The sequence below is a fragment of the Indicator indicator genome, chromosome 24 (genome assembly GCF_027791375.1).
Source record: "Indicator indicator isolate 239-I01 chromosome 24, UM_Iind_1.1, whole genome shotgun sequence".
Taxonomy (NCBI): domain Eukaryota; kingdom Metazoa; phylum Chordata; class Aves; order Piciformes; family Indicatoridae; genus Indicator; species Indicator indicator.
The window spans coordinates 3,029,923-3,046,631 of NC_072033.1; the positions used below are offsets into that span (position 1 = coordinate 3,029,923).

Genomic DNA, 16,709 nt, shown 5'->3' on the forward strand with positions numbered 1-16,709 from the left:
CCACCACACTCCTGCTGTTCAACCAATTTGCTCAGGTCACAACAGGTTTAGCAAACAATAAAAACCATCTGGAACTGCCATTTAAACAGAAGAGTTATCAGTAATAAAGCCATGACTGGTGCTATAAAGTGCTCTCTGATAAACAAGGGCTGATGGGCAGGTAAATAAAGGGAGACATTGAACTCAAATGCTCTGTGGGGAGTGGGGATGGACACGGAAAACAGATAGGGAAATTTGTCTTCTCTTGCCTCTCCAGTTCACCTCCTTGTGCTTGGGACAGTCAGAGAAGTGCTGGGAAGGGGACCAAGGGGTGAAAGGGCACAGGGTAGCACATGGGGCTCTGCTGGGGTAGGTTCTCCCATGGGATGTTGCAGTGACCCCTGCATGACCTGACCTGGGGTGGTAGGAGGGGATCAGGGAGGGAGAGAAAGTGAGGGAAGAAGGCTGCTCCCTGTTCCACTCCTGCCACCCCAGGTCAGGTTATGGGGGAGCCACTGCAGCCTCTATCTTTATTTGGAAGTCAGCCCTCTTCCTGCTCCTCCTCAACAACTGGGGTGCAGTAAACCATTCATAGAATCACAGAATCATTAAGGCTGGAATAGACTTTTAAGATCATCTAGTCCAACTGGAACCCAGCTACCATGACCACTAAACCTGAAACACCACATCTGTGTGATTCCATGTGATCTACAGCTTCTTGAACACCTCCAGGGATGGGGACTCCACCACCTCCCTGGGCAGCCTGTTCCAGTGCCTGACCACTGTTGCAAGAAAGAAATTTTCCCTAACATCCAACCTAAACCTGCCCTGGCTGCAGCTTCACTTCTGATGTCCATCCAGCTGCCCACCTATGTGGGAAGTGGGATGTGACAGGGATTTATCTCCAGGAGGAAACACAAGTGGTTCATGTTGGCCATGGTTCAGCCCCAGTCCAGTCCCATCCTGCAGGCACATGATGGCTAATGGAGCAAAACTAGAAATGGGGAGATTCAGATTGGATGTTAGGAAGAAATTCTTCCCCATGAAGGTGGGGAGACATTGGAACAGGTTGCCCAGGGAGGTGGTGGAAGCCTCATCCCTGGAGGTTTTTGCAGCCAGGCTGGATGTGGCTGTGAGCAACCTGCTGTGGTGTGAGGTGTCCCTGCCCATGGCAGGGGGGTTGGAACTGGATGATCCTTGAGGTCCCTTCCAACCCTGACAATTCTATGATTCTATGACCTCACCCCAGGCCACACACACCACAGTGCAGAGCTATAGGAAGCTGGCAGCACCTTGGGTCTTTCAAATTTTGCAGCTTCTCACCTTCATACAACGTAACCCTGCAAAGCCCACAAAGCTCATGTCTATGGCCCACAGGGCCCACACTGTAATTACCCAACACAGTCCAAAAGTGAGGTGTTTGAAAACATTGGCAGTGAACTTGGACTGGCAGCTAGATGTGGGGAGATGTTTCACCCCAAGGGTGCAGCATCATGCACCTCCAAGATGCACCAAGTTCCCAGCCAGGCTACTGTAGGGGATACAGATAGGACCATCTCTCATCTCCTGGTCAGGAGAACAGCTAAGCACATGCTGAGGTCCTCACCTCCTAGCAGAACCTAAGCATGGGCTTAATGTTAGGCATGTCTGGGGCTCCACTGAATGGACACATCTGGTTCATGTGTACCTGAGCCCTGACATGTCTGGTTCATGTGTATCTAAGCCAAGAGAGGATCCTGAAGGCTTAGGCACCTGTGAGACGTGAGCACTTCTATTCTAACCCTCCACATGTGGGTTTGCAGCTCCAAAACAGGAAACCTTTGATTCCTTTTTCTCCCCCAGCCAGCTAACTGTTAACCTATTCAGCTACAGGAAATACTCTGCGTGAGGGAAGGAGGCACCTGAACTACACACAATACTTGGAAACCTCACCACATCCAGAGACACCAACTGCATCTTTGTTTTGAATGAAGGATGCTGTGGCAAAGCTTCTCAGCCCTGTTGGAGAGCTGTGGCTAAGCTGAGCTCTGGTGATGCAGGAGCACATCTTTCTCCCTGTGCTGAGTGGATCTGCTGCTGCCCCTCAGCAGCAGCCCAGCTGACAGCTCTGACCTCCTCCATTCACCCTCTGGATGTCACAGGAGTGCAGATTCACAGAGAACTCCTAGAAGCTGTGCTTGGGGATAGCCTAAGTGCCCTGGAAGGACCTCCTCACTCTGCCCATGCCAGCAGATCAAGGCTCACCTGGTTTGCCGATAGGAAGTCCTGGGCGCTGTCGTTCATTCCCATGTACATGTTCTCCCCATCAAACTAGAAAGACAAAAGACACTCAGAGTTAGCAAGATGCCACCTGCATGCACACCAGGGGTGTGTGCATCCCAAAGGCTTCCCTGGCTCTCCCTGTGAAGAGCCACAATTCCCAGAAGATAAACCTGAGCTGCTCCTTTGAGCAGGTTTGAGCACACCTACATAGAATCAGAGAACTGTCAGGCTTGGAAGGGACCTCAAGGCTCAGCCAATTCCAATCCCCCTGCCATGAGCAGGGACACCTCACTCTAGATCAAGTTGCTCAGAGCCACAACCAGCCTGGCCTTAAAGAACTTCAGGGATGAGGCTTCCACCACCTCCCTGGGCAACCTCTGCCAGTCTCTCACCACCCTCACGGGGAAGAACTTCTTCCTAACATCCAATCTGATTCTCCCCATTTCAAGTTTTGCTCCATTCCCCCCCAGTCCTATCACTCCCTGACACCCTAAGAAGTCCTTCCCCAGCTTTCTTGTTACTGGAAGGCCACTTCTTAGGCTATAACCCCTGGTGAACTGCAAACCTCTTCTCATATAATTAGCTACAAGAGGAGCTTTTCCCTCTCTCTGATTCCAAAGGGAGGCAAAAAGCCCTCCAGGATTGTCTCTGGCTGGAAGTATGGCTGGGGCAGCCCTCGAGGCCAAGTTCACAAATTAATTGTGGCAATAAATGGGCTCTGCCACCAGCCACTCCTGAGATGAGGATGAAGGTCCCAGCTGTGACTGACATCACACACTGTAGCCTGGGGAAGAGCCAACCCTCTTGCCCTGACAAGGCAGATGATGAATGGGAGATGGTTCACCCCCTGCATGTCCTCTTGCTCTCTGGTACGGAGCTGATACCAGAAATGGGACACATTAGGAATGATAAAAAGAGGAAAGTAAATAAAAGCAGGTGAAGATTTTTCACTGTGGGCTATTAATTACACTCCCATGTCTCAAGAGTGCTACAGGGTCAGCTATTAAAGCCAGCAGAGTTAGTAAAGCCAAAGGGGGGTGACAGGGCTCTGCTCAGCCTCAGACACCCTCTAATTGCCAAAGCATCCTTCAGGAGAGTGGAGCAAACCAATTAAAAGCAGCAAAATTAGAGCAGGCACTGTGACACTCATTAACTAACTCCAACAGCAGCTGCAGCAGGGTGGAAGGGGATCCCTGAGCAATGCAGGACTGTGGTAAGGACTGCTCTGGGATGCAGCCTAGGAGCTTGCTGGGACAGGCAGCTCTCCCAGAAGCCAGCTAGGGGCTGACCATGTGGAAGTGAATTTCCCTCCTCCTGTACAACCACTGCTGGCAGAGCCACCTCCTGCTCTGCTGTGGTTCCAGCTGGAGCTGCCACACCTCCAGGCATGGAGACTCCATCAGTTCTACAGCCTAAGAATCCTCTGCCAACCTGACCAAACCCATTAGAGAGAAGGCTGAACTGGCAGAAGAGGTGACACAGTTCATTGATTCATAGAATCACAGAATGGTTTGTGTTGGAAGGGACCTTCAAGATCATCTAGTTCCAAACCCCTGCCATGGGCAGGAACACCTGCCACTAGACCAGGGTGTTGAAGGCCTCATGCAACCTGGCCTTGAACACCTCCAGGGAGGAAGCATCCACAGCCTCCCTGGGCAACCTGTTCCAGTGTCTCCTCACGCTCACTGGAAAGAATTTCTTCCTCATCTCCAGTCTCAGTCTGCCCTCTTCCAGCTCAAAGCCCTTGCCCCTTGTCCTGTCACTACAAGCCCTCAGCAAAAGTCCCTCCCCAGCTTTCCTGGAGCCCCTTCAGGGACTGGAAGTTTGAGGGAGATTCTCAGCCCTGTGGCAGCAGGACTCAAGCTCTATGGGAGGAGCTGGTCTCTGATGTGGCCTGGGCAGCAGCATGGATTTGAGCAGTCCATTTTTCTTTTTGTTTGTTTGTTTGGAACAAGCAAAATTATGGTTCTGAGGTCCCACTCTAAAACTCTTTTTGGGATCACTGCAGTAAAAATCCCATCAGGTGCCTCCTGGAGCCTGAGCACACCCACCAAGAGTCATCCACCATGGGGATGTTAGCCTCTTTCTGGTGGTATGATCTGCAGTGCCAGAGCTTGGTGTCAGGTCACCTATTGCAGGACTCTTTTTAGCTATTGTGCATCTTGTGACTGCACACAGGGGTGCTTCAGGTGAGCTGCACAAGAACTTTGCAGCAAGCAGCCCTGGAAAGAGAGATAATTCCAGTGGGGAGAGAGTTCTGTTCATCCCTGGGACTAGTCATAGAATCATGGAATGGTTTTGGTTGGAAGAGACTTTTAAGGTCATTGAGTCCAATGAGTAACCAAGCACTGCCAGGTCACCACTAAACCATGTCCCTATGGGCCACATCTACATGGCTTTTAAACCTCTCCAGGGATGGAAACTTCATCACTGTCCTGGGCAGCCTGTTCCAGAACTTGACAACCCTTCTGGGGAAGAAATTGTTCCCTATGTCCCATCAGGAAGTTGCATAGCAGAAATATATATTTTCACATCAGAGGTTTAACCCAGAGATGGTGCACATCCACCCACCCATCCATCCACCTGTCCATCCATCCATCCATCCCTCCATCCCTCCTTTCATCCATCCATCCATCCATCCCTCCATCCATCCATCCATCCATCCATCCATCCCTCCATCCCTCCATCCATCCATTCATCCCTCCATCCATTCATCCATCCATCCATCCATCCCTCCACCCATCCCTCCATTCATCCATCCATCCATCCATCCATCCATCCATCCATCCATCCATCCCTCTATCCCTCCATTCATTCATCCATCCATCCCTCCATCCATCCATTCATCCCTCCATCCATCCCTCCATCCATCCATCCATCCATCCATCCACCCATCCATCCATCCATCCCTCCATCCATCCATCCATCCACCCATCCATCCATCCATCAATCAATCCATCCATCCATCCATCCATCCATCCATCCATCTATCCCATTCATCCATCCATCCATCCATCCATCCATCCATCTATCCCATTCATCCATCTATCCCATCCATCCATCCATCCATCCATCTATCCCATCCATCCATCCATCCATCCATCCATCCATCCATCCATCCATCCATCCATCCCATTCATCCATCCATCCATCCATCCATTCATCCATCTATCCCATCCATCCATCCATTCCCCTTCCTTACAAACACACACCTCCTCACATCTTTCCTCTTCCAGCACAATACTTTGCAGCTCTAGATTAAGACCAGTTTGAAATCAACTCTTCTCCAGAAAACAGAAAAAGACTCCTGGAAATGTGCCTTCAGAACACAGAAAGGACCCTGCCAGCAGGGAGGGCCAGGCCAGGACAAGGACTCTGCTTTCTCTATATAACTCTGTTTGTCAGAATGATTTTATTTGTTTTTTTTTTAATGGCTCTCTACTATTCCCCCAGCTCTGCTCCACACTTCCTCCTGCCCTTGATGCCTTCATAACAACTGTAATGAATCCTGCCTTCAAAATCACCCTGCCTCTGATTGCCAGGCTGAGCAGTGAGCCTGAAAATCAAGACTGGAAATGCAATGGAAACTTTGGAACTTCTCCACTGCTGATTGGATTTTTTTTTTCCACCCTTCTCCTCCAGGCTATGAGAGTGCAAACAAATTTATTAGACATTCTCCCATCAGGATATTTTTTCAATTAGATGTTTGGCACTTACACAGCAGCCAGGTAGAGCAGGTAAGTGACACACTCTCCCTCTTCTCATTATTGTTTTGCTGCAGAATGCACTTCAAAACAATCAGCCCCACCACTCCAGGTACATTTATGACAGAAACAAACATTTTACTATTTCCCTTTGGCTACAAATGTTTCTAACTCCCAGTGTGGGTCAAGCCTCCCAGGCAATTCCAGACCTAGGTGCATCCATTCCTCACTCTCTGTGTTCCCCCACACTTATCAAACCTGCATTGAGTGATGCCAAGGACAGGTCCAGGGAAACTCTCCACCTCTAAGGCCACATCTAGAGGATTGTATTCTGCTCTGGGCTCCCCAGTTCAAGAGACAGGGAACTGCTGGAGGGAGTCCAAAGATGCTGAGGGGCTTGGAGCATCTCTGTGAGGAGGAAAGGCTGAGAGCCCTGGGGCTGATGAGCCTGGAGAAGAGCAGCCCCAGAAGGGATCTGAGCAATGCTCAGCAAGAGCTAAAGGGTGGGGGGCAAGAGCATGGGGCCAGGCTCTTCAGTGGTGCCCAGTGAGAGGACAAGGGGCAAGGGGCACAAACTAGAACCCAAGACGTGAGGAAGAAGTTCTTCCCCATGAGAGTGGTGAGAGCCTGGAATGGGTTGTCCAGGGAGGTGGTTGAGGTCCCATCCCTGGAGGTGTTTCAGGCCAGGCTGGATGAGGCTCTGGCCAGCCTGATCTGGTGTGAGGTGTCCCTGCCCATGGCAGGTGGTTTGGAACTGGATGATCCTTGTGGTCCCTTCCAACGCTCACTGATTCTATCAATCTATGATTCAGATGATATTTGACAAAGCACTTTTGAAATTGCTTTTCTAGCCTCACTTGGGTTTGTAGGCTTTGCCATCCAACACGATTTTTAAAGCAGTAAAGGCGCCCAGAGGTCACACAGGTCCCATGCTGCTAAGATGAAAATGAGTAAGGAAAATGAATGCATGTTACAAGCTGGGCCAGAGCCCAGAGCACAGCAGCTGTGTGATCTCCAGCTCAGTGCAAACACGGAGGAGAAATGTTTGTTAACTGGGAAGGACCCAGTGGAAAGAAACACAACCTCCTGCCAAGATTCAGAGAAGGTGTTACCTCCTCCTGGATGGCACTGCCAGCTTGTTGGATTTTATGATGAATCTCATCACATCCTTTTATTTCCTGGGAGTCATGAGCTGAGAGGGGAGAGCTCCAGCTCTGGAAGAAATCTGTTGGCAGCACTCGGCCCAGGAATGGCTTCAATGACACCTGAAAGCTCTCAAAAATCTTCCATGCTTCTTATTTCATTTTATTTTGATTAAAGTGGAAAAGAGAAGGCTGAGAGGAGATCTTATTAGTGTTTATAAATGTCTGAGGGGTGGGTGTCAAGAAGAAGGGGCCAAGCTCTTTTCAGTGATGTCCTGTGATAGGACAAGGGGCAATGAACACAAACTGAAACACAGGAGGTTCCACCACAACATGAGGAGAAACTTCTTCCAGTTAGGGAGATGAACCCTGCAGCAGGCTGCCCAGAGAGGTTGTGGAGCCTCCTTCTCTGGAGACCTTCAAGCCCTGTCTGAATGTTTTCCTGTGTGACCTGCCCTTAGGTGAGCCTGCTTTTGGCAGGGGGGTTGGGTTTGATGATCTCTGGAGGTCTCTTACAACTGCTACCACTTTATGATTCAATAATTTAGTGGCTCTAGGTTGGTCTTGTGAGAAGCAGCTGAGGGAACTGGGGTCATTTAGCCTGGAGAAAAGGAGGCTGAGGGGAGACATCATTGCTCTCTACAACTTCCTGGAAGGAGGCTGGAGCCAGGTGGGGGACAGCCTCTTCTCCCAGGTAACAAGCGACAGGACAAGAGGAAATGGCCTCAAGTTATGCCAGGGGAGGTTTAGGTTGGATATTAGGAAAAAAATTCTTCCTCAAAAGGGTCATTGGGCACTGGAACAGGCTGTCCAGGGAGGTGGTGGAGTCACCATCTCTGGAGGTGTTTAAAAGATGTTTGGTTGAGGAGGTTAGGGACATGGTCTGACAGTTGTGTACAGGGAGCTGTTCAATTATGGTTGGACCCACTGTCCTTAAGTTCTTTTCCAACCAGGCCTTTCTATGGCTCTATGGTTACTACTGCTCAGAGCTAGAATCACTTGCCTCTCAGTTTTGCCTCCTTGTGTCAAGACCCAGGAGATGGGCAGCAGGTTGCTTTTCCTGACAATCTCATTTCCAAAATGGGTGCTTGGGATGGAGCTGGTTTTGATGTCCATCAAGCTACACCTCAGCCACCACTAGCATCGAGACATGGAGTGACACACAACAATGCTGTGCCACAAACCAGAGAATCATAATGGTATGAAAAGCCCTCCAAGTTCATCCAGTCCAACCATCATCCCAACACCACCATGGCCATTAAACTACGTTCCCAAGTGCCATGGCCTCACATTTCTTGAACACCCCCCAGGAATGGGGACTCCACCACCTCCCTAGGCAGCCTGTTCCAATGCCTCTTGCACAAAAGACATTTTTCCTAATCTCCAACCCAAACCTCCCCTGGCACAATTTCATAAAATCATAGAATCACAGAATTGTCAGGGTTGGAAGGAGCCTCAAGGATCATTCCAAACTCTCTGCAATGGGCAGGGGCAGCTCACACCACATCAGGTTGCTCAGAGATACATCCAGCCTGGCCTTAAAAACCTTCAGGGATGAGGCTTCCACCACAGAATCACAGGTTGGAAAAGACCTTCAAGATCATCTAGTCCAACCTATCACCCAACACCATCTAATCAACTAAACCATGGCACTGAGTGCCACCTCCCTGGGCAACCTGTGCCAGGTGTCTCACCACCCTCATGGGGAAGAATTTCTTCCTAATATCCAATCTGAATCTTCCCATTTCTCATTGCTTTCCATTCCCCCCAGTCCTATCACCTCCTGACACCCTCAAAAGTCCCTCCCCAGCTTTCTTGGAGCCCCCTGCAGATCCTGGAAGGCCACAAGAAGGTCTCCTCAGAGCCTTCTCCTCTCCAGACTGCACAACCCCAACTCTCTCAGGCTGTCTCCACAGCAGAGCAGCTCCAGCCCTCTGCTCATCCTCGTGGCCCTTCTCTGGACACCTCCAGCACCTCCAGACCTTTCCTGTAACAGGGCTTCCAGAACTGGATGCAATACTCCAGGTGGGGTCTCAAAACCGTTTCCACTTTACCAGCAGACATCTCCACCACATCCCTGGGAAGTGAAGCATCCCTTCAGCCCTGCTGCTGCTGCTGCTGCCTGCAGCGCTGCCGCCGCGGTGGTTTCATCGAGCAGTGATTTAGCAGCGGCTCCGTCGGGGAATGCAGCGCCCGGGGTCAGCTTAATCTCGTTAACTGCAGTTCGCCCATTAAGGGCTTTACACAACCTCTGCCCCAAAGCGATCTACTTAGCATTATTTATTTGTCTGCCGCAATGCTGGGCTAGCCCTTCGGTTGTTCCTGTCAAAAGGGGGTCAGAAGTTCAGCAGGAGATTTACAACGCCCCCCGCCGCCAGGACCCTTCCTGCGAGGGAAGCTCCGCACCTCCATCCTGACCACCACGCAGCAGCCTGGGCTGGCCCCAAGCTGCAATTTGCTTCAGGCCAAGTGGCACTAAAAGAGAGCTGGCCAGCACAGCAGGTGGCGGTGGCAGTGTGTCCTGTCACGGTCCCCAGGGCTTTGAGGGGCTGGGTTTGTGCAGACCCTCAATGTTCTCATGGATATCCTGGAGGAAAATCAGACTGAGACAGATCAGAGAGTGGTTTGGGTGGGAAGGGACCTGCAAAGGTCATCCAGTAGAGCTCCCCTGCATTCAGCAGGGGCACCTGCAACCAGAGCAGGTTGCTTAGAGCCCCGAACAACCTCACCTGGAATGGTTCCAGGGATGGGCTTTCCACCCACCCCCCCATGGACGGGGACACCTCTCAACTATACTCAGCTGCTCAAGGCCTCATCCAGCTTGACCTTGCACAGACCCAGGGAGGAGGCAGCTACAGCCTCCCCGGGCAGTCTGTTCCAGAGTCTCACCACCCTTGTGCTGAAGAACTTTTTCCTAAGATCCAGCCTAACCCTACTCTCCCTCACCTAGAAACCATTCCCCCTTGTCCTGTTGCTAGACACCCTTATGGAAAGGCCCTCTCCAGCCTTCCTGTGGGATCCCTTCAGGTACTGGAAGGCAGCTTCTCCTCTGTCAACACCCCAAAGTCTCTTTCTTCAGAGCTACTTTCAACCCACTCTGCACCCAGCCTGGATTTGTGCCTGGGGCTGGCCTGACCCAGATGATGGACCTTGCACTTTGGCTTGTTGAACCTCATGCAGTAGGCACTGTCACACTTCTCAAGCCTGTCAAGACCCTTCTGAATGGATTCCTTCCCTCAAATGAGTCCACCACAGCCTGGTGTTGTCAGCAGACTTGCTGAGGGTGCCTCAGTGCCACTGACAAAGATGTTAAATAGCACTGGTCCCAGTACAGGAACTCACACAGAACCACACTCCACTTGTCACTTGTCTTCACCTGGACATTGAGCCATTGATTCATTATCCCAGAATCCCAGAATCCCAAGAATGTTAGGGGTTGGAAGGACCTCCAGAAGCCATCTAGTCCAACAGCTTTACCAAAGCAGGATCACCTAGAGCAAGCCACACAGGAATATGTCCAGGTTGGCTTTGAAAAACCTCCAGAGACTCCAGAGCAAGAGGAAGATCATGGTCCAACATCCATCTGCACTACAATCTATCCAGTTCATAACATGAGGGATCTAGAAGGATTCAAGCTTCTTAATGAGACAAAAAATTATTCAGGACAGCCCAAACTACAAGTGACTTGGAATGGCTTTGCATTAAGACTCTGGCAGCCCTAAGTGGCAGTGAGGAAATGGGAGATTAAATTGAATGGGAATAAATGCAAAGTAATGCACTGGAGAAAAGCAATCCTAACAATAGAGACATGACAATGGGCCTTAAAATAGCTGTTACTGTCCAGAAGGGAAACCAGACATTCCTTCTGGAGAGTTCACTTCCAGCTTCTGCTCAGCCCCTCAGCAGCTGCCAAAAATGCCATTTGGGTTTTAAATGCAATTAGGAAAGAAAAAAAAAAAAAAACAAACCCAAAGAATAAAAGACCAAATATTATTTTACTGTCTGTAGAGGTAGGAGAATCCTAGAATCCTAGAATCATAGAATCACCTGGGTTGGAAGGGACCTCCAAAGGTCATCCAGTCCAACCCCTCTGCATTCAGCAGGGACATCCTCAATTAGATGAAGTTGCCCAGAGCCCTGTCCAGCATCACCTTGAAAATCTCCAGGGAGGAGGCCTCAACCACCTTCCTGGGCAACCTGTTCCAGTGCCGAACTATCCTCATTTTAAGGCACTTTTTCCTCACATCCAATCTAAATCTCCCCTTCTCTAATTTCAAGCCATTGCTCCTTTGTCCTACCACTGCAAACCTTTGTAAACAGTCCCCCTGAAGCCTTCTTGCAGGTCCCCTTCAGGTACTGGAAGGTGGCAATTAGGTCTCCCCAGTGCCTTCTCTTCTCCAGAAGGATAGGAGGCACTCACAGGGAGGATCCAAGGCTTGAAAGAGTGTAAAAGGAGGAGAAGAAAAAGCTGATAGATAGAGAGATACTCAACACATCAAGGTGTTCAAAAAAGGATTGGATGTGGCACTTGAAGCCATGGTTTAGTTAGTCATGAGGTGCTGGGTGTTAGGTTGGACTTGATGATCTCTGAGGTCTTTTCCAACCTTGTTGATTCTATGGTTCTATGATTCTATGTTTCTATGATTCTATGATTCTCTGATCAAGTCATGAGACTAAACCAGGGAATATCACTTCTCTGCTTCTTAGCTATAACCACAGAGGCAGACACTGATATCATTAGCTTATGGAATCAAACACCTTCATCCTATCATACAGGGCCTGATAGCAAAACCTTCTCCTACAGGCTGCTGTGGCCTAGAAGGATCCAGAACAGCAACTGGACAAACTGGGGTGGGATAGTAAATCTGACCTTTGAGCTGAAGCTGACCCTGACCTGTGGGCTGCTGGAAGCTCTGTGCATAGATGTAATATGCACAGAGGAGAAGGGACTTGGGGGTGCTGGGGGATGAGAAGCTCAACATGAGCTGTCAGTGTGTACTTGCAGCCCAGAGAGCCAAGCAGAGCCTGGGCTGCATCAGGAGAAGTGTGGCCAGCAGGTCAAGGGAGGTGATTCTCCTCCTCTGCTCTGCTCTGGTGAGACCCCACCTGGAGTACTGCATCCAGTTCTGGAGCCTCTATTACAAGAGGGATATGGACATGCTGGAAGGTGTCCAGAGAAGGGCCATGAGGATGAGCAGAGGGCTGGAGCACCTCTGCTATGAGGACAGACTGAAAGAGTTGGGGTTGTTCAGTCTGGGGAAGAGAAGGCTCCAAGGTGACCTTCTTGTGGCCCTCCAGTATCTGAAGGGAGCTACAAGAAAGCTGGGGAGGGACTTCTTAGGATATCAGGAAGTGACAGGACTAGGGGGAATGGAACAAAGCTGGAAGTGGGGAGATTCAGACTGGATGTAGGGAAGTTCTTCCCCACGAGAGTGGTGAGAGCCTGGAATGGGTTGTCCAGGGAGGTGGTTGGGGTCCCATCCCTGGAGGTGTTTCAGGCCAGGCTGGATGAGGCTCTGGCCAGCATGATTTAGTGTGAGGTGTCCCTGCCCATGGCAGGGGGGTTGGAACTGGCTGAGCCTTGTGGTCCCTTCCAACCCTGATTCTACCATTCTATGAGTCTATGATTCTATGACTTTAATATCATTAGAGATTAGGAAAAACATTTTCCAGCATATGCGTGGTCAAACAGCAGACTCTGAGGTTGTGGGTTGTCCATACCCAGAGAGCCAGACCAGGTGCTGCCCAACCTCATTTTGCTGGCCCAGCTTTGCTCAGGAACTTGGGACTTCCAGGCAGCAGCATTTGGTGTTTGGGTGCTCCTGTGGTATGTGGTCATGCAGTTCTTACCCAGGCAGCCACATGGACCTCCACCCCAAGAACACCTCCAGCATCCCCTTTTATTCTCCTGTGCTGGAGGCTTGAATGCCACCACTACCCCTGTGACAGCATCACAGCTGGTTTGCTGTGAATGCTGCACACCAAATTAATGTTATTACATTACTGGGTGAGTACTGAAGACTTAAACTCATTTACCAGGACCTTTCAGAGCCTGCACAAGAGTTCAACCTCTTCAAACACACACACACACACACACAAAACCCCAACTGCTGAAAGCTACAGGGAGCAGCAGAATTTAGTTTTAAGACTGACATGGAAATAGATTAATTTCCCCTCCCCCCCCCCATTTCATATTCTAATTACAATTCTTCTCTCCCTACTATTTTCTGTTCTCATTACAGTCTCAAAATTGCTCTGCAAATTCTGTACCTCATTCTGCCTCTTCCTACCATCTTTGTCATGGAAATGAGAAACAGAATGTATAAGCATGAAAATATTGCCGAGATCAAAATTCTGCTTAACCCTTTCATGTGTGACTCTGAAAGGAAGAGAAAGCAGTAACAGAGCAGCTCAGCCTCCAGCCAGCCTCCTCTCCTCCTCCCAGCCAGAAGGATGCCCAGAGACTACTAACTGAAAGGCCAAGGTTGCTCACACTGACACCTCTGCTGGCCATGGAGAAGGGGTTGGGTTTTGGTTTTTTTTTAGCATAGCAGGTTTTGCCCCTGTGGGCAGATTCACAGATTCAGAGGATGGTTTATGTTGGAAGGGACCTTAATGATCATCTGCTTCCAATGACCCTGCTATGGGCAGGGATACCTCCCACTAGACCTGACTGCTCAAGACCTTCACAACCTCCCTGGCCAACCTGTTTCAGTGCCTCACCACCCTCACTATAAAGAATTTCTTCCTAATATCCAGTCTAAATCTCCCATTTCCCACCTTAAAACCATTCCCTCTCATCCTATCACTCCAAGCCTTTGTAAAAAGTCCCTCCCCAGCTCTCCTGTAGCCCCCATCAGGCACTGGAAGTCTGCTTTAAGGTCTCCGTGGAGCTTTTTCTTCTCCGGGCCAAACTTTGCAGCCTGTCCCCACAGGGGATGTGCTGCAGCCCTCTGATCACCTTGATCTAAGTGACTTTGATCATACTCAGTTGATGGTGTTTACCTTGAGCTTTCATTCTTCCAGGCAGCCCATTGTGGTGCTGGCTGGGAGGGCTGTTGGGTGGTTCTTTGAGCAGCCCTGGTGTGGTAGGTGCCACAGAAGGTCTCCATCCTCATCCTCTCCCACGGTGTACACCTCACCAGAGCTACATCTTTGGCCTGATTTTTCTCAAAGTTTGGGCATAGCTGTGGAAAACAGGAAGCCTGGGAGGTGAGCAGCACCTCCTGAGACCTTTCCCCCTCCCAGCACACCCCAGACGTCTCCAACCCATCTCTGGCCATGCTTGATGCTGTTGATTTTGCACAGCAAGATTGCATCAAGGCAACTGCCAGGCTCAGGCACACACAGCACTTCCTTCTCCAAACCAAACAAGCAGCACACCCTGCCTTGTTTACCAAGATTATATGCAGATGCTGGAGGAGTTTATCTGAAAAAAAAAAAGAAAAACCAAACCAAACCAAAACAAAAACAAAACCAGCAGGTCCTTGCTCAGCTGCTCCTTCTCCCACCAGCAGCTGGGCAACCAGGAGAGCTGCAGGCACCAGCTCCTGCTGCAACATTCTGTGCCCTGTGTATGGTAGGGGAAGGAGGAAGGCAAATGGATGCAGCACGTTTCCTGGCACTGGGCTGGTGTGGAGGCAGCTTGAAAGAACTCCAGTAAGCGATAATGAGACCCAACTGCACCGCCTGCCTCACCAGTAGCACTTGTAATTCACAGGAAACTGAGAGAGGCAGAAAACATGCAAAGATCTAAAAGAAGCCATGGAGGCTCTGTGCAAGGACTGTGCCAGCCTCAAAGGCACCTCAAAACATTGTTTTCTGCAAGATAAAACCTCAGGGCTGAGATAAAAATAGAGCTTCTACCTGTCTGCCTTGGAAGCAGCTACCAGCCTGGCTCTGCTCTGGAAGGCTTTTATGGAGATGCTGATTTTGACACCAGAACAACAGACCTGGCTGCAACCAGGGCTGCTGCTGAGGAGGGACCATCAGCACTGAAACAGCAGAGGAAGCAAGGGAGCAGTTGGGAAGCGAAAACCTTCAACCAGAAAGTTTTCCCGTCCTATAATTTTGCACCCCCTGGCCCAGGGACTGAGCATAAATGGGCAGCAAGGTTTGGAGGCACATCCAAGCCCAGGGCTGCATGTGAACCCCTGGATCAAAACACACCAGTGCAGGTGAGAGGTGAACTGCTGGAAAGCAGCTCTGTGAAGAAGGAGCTGGGAGTGCTGGTGGACAGCAAGTTCGCCCTGAGCCAGCAATGTGCCCTTGTGGCCAAGAAGGCAAATGGTCTCCTGGGATGCATTCAGAAGAGTGTAACCAGCAGCTCAAGGGAGGTTCTCCTTCCCATCTATTCTGTCCTATTGAGGCCATATCTGCAATAGTGGAGCCAGCTCTGGGCTCCCCAGTTCAAGAGAGACAGGGAATTACTGGAGAGAGTCCAGCAGAGGCTGCAAAGCTGCTGAGGGGCCTGGAGCATCTCTGTGAGGAGCAAAGGCTGAGAGCCCTGGGGCTGTTGAGCCTGGAGAAGAGCAGCCTCAGAGGGGATCTGCTCAGTGCTCAGCAAGAGCTAAAGGGTGGGTGGCAAGAGCATGGGGCCAGGATCTTCTTGGTGGTGCCCAGTGACAGGACAAGGGGCAATGAGCACAAACTGGAACCCAGGAGGTTCCATCTGAACAGGAGGAGAAAATTCTTTTGTGTGAGGGTGCTGGAGCCCTGGAGCAGGCTGCCCAGGAGGTTGTGGAGTCTCCTTCTCTGGAAAGATTCCAAACCCCCCGGGGCATTTGTGATTCTGGGCAAGCTGCTGCAGCACAGTGTGAGCAAGCAGAAGCAGCAGCTGCTGGCAGTGCAGCCCCGCGCCAGCAGTCGCTGTGGTTACGCCGGGTGTGACGTAGGGCACCGCACGGGACTCGTTCTGGAAATCTCTCTTTATCTCTTCTCAACTGCAGGGTAAATAAAGAAAGAACTACAGCATTGCTGGGTGCAGAGAGGAAGAGAGCTGTCAGCAGAGGGATGCAAGGATTGCTTAAAGCTGCTCACTTTTTCACACCCTGCACTCTGCTTCTGATCCCGGCGCCTCAGAGACAGCTGTACAGGATAACAACCTGGCTCCCAAACGTCTCCCAACTCACCCCAAAATTTCACACAGTCACACATGTTACTCAAGGGCCATTCATGAAGGAAAAGATCCACTTGAATTCACTCTACAGTTGCTGTTCCTTCAGCAAAGCCAGGCTGAAGCACACAGCTCATTGCACACATACATTGTTCACCTGCATGCACAGCCAGTGCTTCCCTAAAGGCTTCCATCATATGTAGCTTTGTCACTCCAGCAAGAGCAAAACCACATCCCTGCACCCAAGAATTCAGGATCATGAGGGTTTTAGAATCACAGAATCATAGAACTGCTTAGGAAAGTCCTAAAGATCATTGAGTCCAACTATCTCCCTGTACATTACTGTCAGACCACGGCCCTGAGCTCCTCATCCAAAGAGCTTTCAAACACGTCCAGGGATGGGGACTCCACCACTTCCCTGGGCAGCCTGTTCCAGTTCCTGATGACCCTTTTGGGGAAGAAATGTTTTCTAATACCCAACTTAAACCTCGCCTGGTGCAACTTGAG

At 50.4% G+C, this 16,709-nt stretch overlaps 1 protein-coding gene across 1 annotated transcript in view; it reads right to left on the reverse strand.

Moving 5' to 3' along the window:
• The window catches only part of TOX2 (TOX high mobility group box family member 2), a 219,334-nt gene that overhangs the window by 124,307 nt on the left and 78,318 nt on the right, over window positions 1–16,709 (reverse strand). Inside the window, exon 2 of the mRNA XM_054392010.1 lies at window positions 2,224–2,289. Within this exon, the coding sequence (XP_054247985.1) occupies window positions 2,224–2,289 (66 nt within the window). The remainder of the gene's footprint in view (window positions 1–2,223; window positions 2,290–16,709) is intronic.